This window comes from Cynoglossus semilaevis, chromosome 16 (genome assembly GCF_000523025.1).
Source record: "Cynoglossus semilaevis isolate Cse_v1.0 chromosome 16, Cse_v1.0, whole genome shotgun sequence".
In the NCBI taxonomy this organism is placed as follows: Eukaryota; Metazoa; Chordata; class Actinopteri; order Pleuronectiformes; family Cynoglossidae; genus Cynoglossus; species Cynoglossus semilaevis.
This window is the reverse complement of record NC_024322.1, coordinates 15,767,865-15,773,230: the sequence shown is the minus strand read 5'-3', so window position 1 is coordinate 15,773,230 and position 5,366 is coordinate 15,767,865. Positions and strand designations below refer to the sequence as shown.

At 51.0% G+C, this 5,366-nt stretch overlaps 1 protein-coding gene across 3 annotated transcripts; it reads left to right on the top strand.

Moving 5' to 3' along the window:
- The first annotated feature begins 48 nt into the window (after nt 1-48).
- Nucleotides 49-3,953, top strand: klhdc3l (kelch domain containing 3-like). Of its 3 annotated transcripts, none has more exons than XM_025063798.1 (8): nt 49-141; nt 1,408-1,661; nt 1,743-1,825; nt 1,951-2,029; nt 2,497-2,543; nt 2,629-2,749; nt 2,848-3,037; nt 3,136-3,953. In XM_025063798.1, exons 2-8 carry the CDS (start codon nt 1,493-1,495, stop codon nt 3,761-3,763), a joined length of 1,317 nt encoding a protein of 438 aa, XP_024919566.1. In that variant the 5' UTR covers nt 49-141; nt 1,408-1,492; the 3' UTR covers nt 3,764-3,953. The 3 variants fall into 3 exon arrangements, with proteins under 3 accessions (XP_024919566.1, XP_024919565.1, XP_024919564.1); XM_025063797.1 differs by lacking the exon at nt 49-141 and adding an exon at nt 200-554; XM_025063796.1 differs by lacking the exon at nt 49-141 and having other exon boundaries at nt 200-1,661.
- Nucleotides 3,954-5,366: the final 1,413 nt, after the last annotated feature.

The window sequence follows — 5,366 nt, the reverse complement described above, 5'->3', positions numbered from 1 at the left end:
TGGTTGAAGGAAGTAGTAGTGGAATTTTTTTTTTTTTTTTTTAATGACTAGTTCATGGTCATCTGTTCATCACAGTCCCATCACAGAGGGTTTTAAATCCTTCAATGGAGCAGTGGGTGGGACCAGGATGATACCGTGGAGGTATTTCATCTGTATAGTACTGTTAGAGAACAGTTCCAGTCAGTACTGGAGAGAACCGTCTGTGCTGGTCCAGTCCCCTTCTACTTGTTGGTTCATTCCTTGTTTACTTGTATCCTGTGGATACTTTATGCATATAAATAATTCACTCTCCCACACACACACACACACTACAGGTCAATTCACGGAAGTAATTCCTCAAGCGTCGAATCTAAGAAGTCTTCTGGTTATTTAAAACAACAACAACTTTGTTCCCGAAAAAAACTGTACGTTCGTCGCAGGAAATTAACTGTAAAACAATGTTTTTACGGCCGGGTAATTACAGAGCTGTAATTTACGAAGGGCCCCTGAATGCAACAGAAGACCGTTCAGGCGGAGAGAGAGTTTAAACGGAGGAAAAGGTCTTTTTCTTTTTTTGTAAGTAACACTTGGACATTTACACCTTTGTTTACTGAATACAGGAAACCGTGTTAGGACGTAATGTCGTCCAGACAAACGTCCAGCTGTTTCTGAAGTCGTTTTGTAGCGGATTATGGTTCTAAATTCCTGAGACTCAGTGAGCAACGGTAGCATCCTCACTTCCTCCGTTAGCCCCGAACAACACCGAACCGCAGTAAAGTAAACTGAAGAGTACTACGGAGTACTGAAGTCCCCGAGTCCGTTTACAATAATAACGAAACCTCTGCGGTGATTATAAACGGTGTCATTCTGTCCCGGGCGGAGCCGCAGCACAGACCGTTAGAGGAGCTGCCGTCTGTGGACGACATTCCTCCCGCTGTGGTCGTCAGGTCAACGGGGCTGTTGTTAGGTTAGCTGTGACTCTGGTGTACCAACTGTAGCGTCACATGGTACCGTAGAAGAAGAAGAGTCTGTCCTGACAGGAGTCTGTCCGCGTCATGTGGGTGTTGATGACCACGAATCTAAGATGACAGATGACGTAGATACACCATTTGGCGGGAGGAAAGCGTCAAAGTATTCAGCAAGTTTGTGTGTGTGAGAGAGAGTGTGTGTGTGTTTATACAAACGATGATGTGACGATCACATGTCGTTCAGAGCCAGGGTTCTCAAACTATGAATTGTGTACCACTAGTGGTACTTTGGCTCCCTCTGGTGGTATATGTGGTACCTAGTGTTTTTGTTTGACCGTATTCATGACAGTGGAGGACATGAATGTAATTTGTTTTGTCTAGACCAGGGGTCACCTGGTCCAGACTGACCAGAGATCTGCTCCTTGTCCTCTCTGTTACTTGTCTTTGTCCTCTGTACTAGGTGTAAAGACTTTTGTCCGTGGCCTGTGCTGAGAGACGACTGTAGATGACTGTAGTTTTGTGACGCGCGTCAGTCGGAGCAGGAGATGCCGGACACACGTCCCAGCGGTCCCTGTCTGTGGACGCTGCTCCCCAGTGGCGCCCCCTCTCCGTGCGACCGCTACAAACACGCCTGCTGCAGCTCCGAGGGTCACGTGTACGTCCTGGGGGGCCGAGGCAGCGGCTGCCTGAGGGACCTCTGGAGGTACAGTGTGGGTAAGAACCTGGACTCGGTCCGTGGACCTGAAGATGGCGCTGGTGCTGCTGTTGGCTAATCCCACTGCTCTGATGTTGTAGTGCGTCATGAGTGGACCCAGCTGAACTGTTCGGGCGAAGCGGCGCCTGAAGAACTGGAGGAACATTCTATGGTGGCGTATGAGGTAGGAGCCCAGAGAGGGTTCAGTCCAAACGGGTCATGTTGTAGCGCCGCTGTACCGAGGTCAGTTAGATTGACCTTTGACCGTTAAGGTCACACAGGGTTCATTGTTGACCTCGTGTCTTCCAGGGCGCCCTGTACGTGTTTGGAGGTATGTTGGATTCTGCGTCCACCAGGTCCAAGAGTGCGCTGTGGGTATTTGACATGGGTGAGTGGGACTCACGGATGTGCCGCTGAGGCACCGTACCGACAGTCATCATGGCTGTAGAACATCAGACTGATGGTCAGGACATTGATAGGTTCACCTGCTAGAAGGTGTGCTGTGATTGGCTGACATCAGTACGACAGCTGTACTGTAAACAAACTCGGCTCATTTGTGACTGTAGCGCAGTACGAGGTACTGGGTATTCCTTAGTGCGGGTTAGAATCCCGCTACTGCAAAGTTAAGTACTGTAGAATAAAAACACAACATTGATGTCCTGTCTGTAGACCTTCGTCATCGGTACCAGTCCCTCTAATGCAGGGGAGTCAAACTTAATATTTATTAAACAATGGACTGTAATCTGTTGCAGTACCACACGTGACCACTGCGTGAATGTTGACAACATTTATCTCCGACGTTGTTCTGCTTCGAGTGCTGATTTTGTTTTTTTGTGATTTTTTTTTTTTTATCAGTAAAGCAGAAGTGGATACCCAGCCCGGGAAAGAGCGCCGCCCTGCAGGTAGACTGTTTCAAAGGCACTTTATAGATTATTTACCTCAACTGTTTCCAAGGTGATGACACTGTAAGGTGTGTGTGTGTGTCAGAGGAGAACCCCCTCCAACAGGAAAGGTCACAGTGCGGTGGTGCTGGCCTCGGCCATGCTGCTGTACGGGGGGCTGGTGGACATGAGGGGGTCTTCAGCTGAGTTTTGGAGGTTGGATTTTGGTGAGTTTCACGTCAACTGTAGAAGGTTCTACCCCCCCAACATCCTCCTGCCCCCTCCCTACAGCCTGTGTGTGTGTGTGTGTTTGTGTCTGTGTCAGACACCATGGTCTGGTCCCTGCTCTCTGACGGGCAGCAGAACTCTTCAGGACCTGGTCCCAGACACAGTCACTCAGCCGTGCTCCATCAGGACTCCATGTACCTGTACGGGGGGTTGAAGGGTCTGCAGGAGCAGAGGGACTTCTGGAGGTGGAGCTCCGTCAGCCACGGATGGAGTTCCCTCACGACCAGGTGAGGACTTCAACAGTACTGAGTACTCTGTGTACCCTATACACTGTACTACAGACAAGTACTGTTGGTACTACATCTGTATGCGACTGTACCTGCAGGTCAGGACCCGTCCGACTGGTGGGCCACACCGCTGTGGCCTACAAGGACCGCATGCTTCTCTTTGGGGGGGGGCTGAGCCAGAACTCTCCGAACAACTGCCTGTGGAGCTTTAACTTCAGCACTCACACCTGGGGGCAGATGGCCTCACTGCCAGGCTCCAGCCCCCCAGACAAGATCCACCACTGCTGCACCGGACTGGGTCCCAGCTACAGGTCAGAAACCGGCGGCCCGTGGCCCGGCTGTGGACAGAGGACCAGGGTTCTGACCCGGCCCTTCAAGAACAGGTGTTTCCCCGCTCCTCTGTCCTTCCTGGGGTCTCAGGGAGCCATAGAGCTGCAGACCTTCAGTCTGGACCAGAGCCACGGCGGCAGAACCACCGCCTCGGAGCAGGAACCCACGAACAGGGACACGGAACGGAACCGATCCGGTCTGACCTTTGAAAACAAGGCTTTAAAGAAAACGTGGAGCTGCACAGAAGACCAGCTCAGCGAGGAGCGGGAGGAAGAGGAGCAGGAGGAGGACATCAGCCATCAGCACCTCCCTGACCTGCTCCTGGTCCTGGGGGGGCGACCGTGCACCCTTCATGGACCACTGTCTGTTTGGCAGATGACTCTGAGCGACTCCTGACCCTGGACCACGAAAAGACGTCCTCAGTGGAAACACTGTGAAGGACGGACTTCATATATTTGTATATATTTGTGTGTGTGTTTCTCAGTGTGTACTGACCAGTCACCCTGAAAGTTTGATATATTTAAATGTATTTGACAGTTTCATATATTTTTACATATGTTTGCTATCAAATAAAAAACTACTAATAATCAAATACTACTCATCTGTACATGTATCTGGTGTATACTGACGTGTACTGACGCCTGTCTGAGGCCCTGATTCAACATGGCGGCCACACAGTGGTTCGTGCTCTTGCTTTTCGGCGAAAAGATGATGTGTTGAAGTCGCCATGGTAACTGATGTGAAAGACAATCGGACCAAATGTAACGTAATGACAGATTGAGGCCAGTAGAGGGCGCCATCAGACTGCTGACGTTGACTCTGACTGTTGAAGTTGTTCAGCCTCAGTTTTTATTTCATCGTCTCAGTATTTTGTCTTATATCACGAACTGTGCTTAAAGGAAGGCGCGTGGACGCGCACGCGCGCGTGTTATTTTCGTGTTTGTGTATGTGTGACTGATGTTTCCACGGACTCCTGAAAACATTCGTCCCAACACAGACTCACACACCCACACCTGTGTGGCAGAGGAAAAAAATGTTGCAGCCTTTGTGTTGCGTTCGCGTGTTCCCACAGTAAAGGCGATGCCTTCAGGAGCGCGGCTCTGCGCTGGGACGGAAGTTCAGTCACATCCTCCGCCGCGTCCAATTGGTGGAAACACGCCCGTGGTTTGATCGGCTGTATAAAGACTTAGTCTGAGCGCGGAGTCGGGACAAGCTGCTGTGGAGCACAGGGATCAGACAGCCATTCTGGGTCCGCGAGCCGCGGTTCTAAAGCAGGACGAGACGATCCAGCTGCTCATCAGTCACGGAGCAGCAGCAGTAACAGCAGCAGCAGCAGCAGCAGCAGCAGCAGCAGTAACAGTAACAGAGGAGATCCCAGTGGAGCCGCTCACGGACACACTTTGGACTTAGTGCGTGTGTTGTTCGTGAATGGTGGACCGTGAACCGTGGACTGGAGTTCATCTGATTCACTTTTAAAACAAAACCAAACTTTTTTCTTTTTTCTTGTTTTTGGTTCCACCGCTGAAAGAACCCAGGTCTGACAGCAGAACCTCCACAGTCCCAGAGCCGGACTCAGGACTGGATCACAGGAGCGCACCAGGATGGTGATGATGATGATGGTGATGATAGTGATAATGATGATGATGACGATGACGGTGGTGATGATGATGATGCCAGGACTTGTACTCAGCTCCTTCTCTGGACACTGACTGCAGGAACTGATCCAGTTTTTTTGGGCTGGGGGAGTTCTGGACTTTTAGAACCAAAGTTCGTCTTCCGGTCCTCACCGACCTTCAAATGTTTTAAATGAACAGGAGCTTCAACGTCAGTGCTGCTGCCTGTGTTTTAAAGAACCATCCGGACCGAACCCTGTGAGTGTGTGAAGATGAAGCCGAACTCTGTGGTTCTGTCCTGTCTGCTGACTTTCTGCTTCTGTTCCCTGCGTCACGGCGGCGGGGGCGGGGCGGGGGGCGCCGCGGCCTCCGCGCCGAGACGCCGC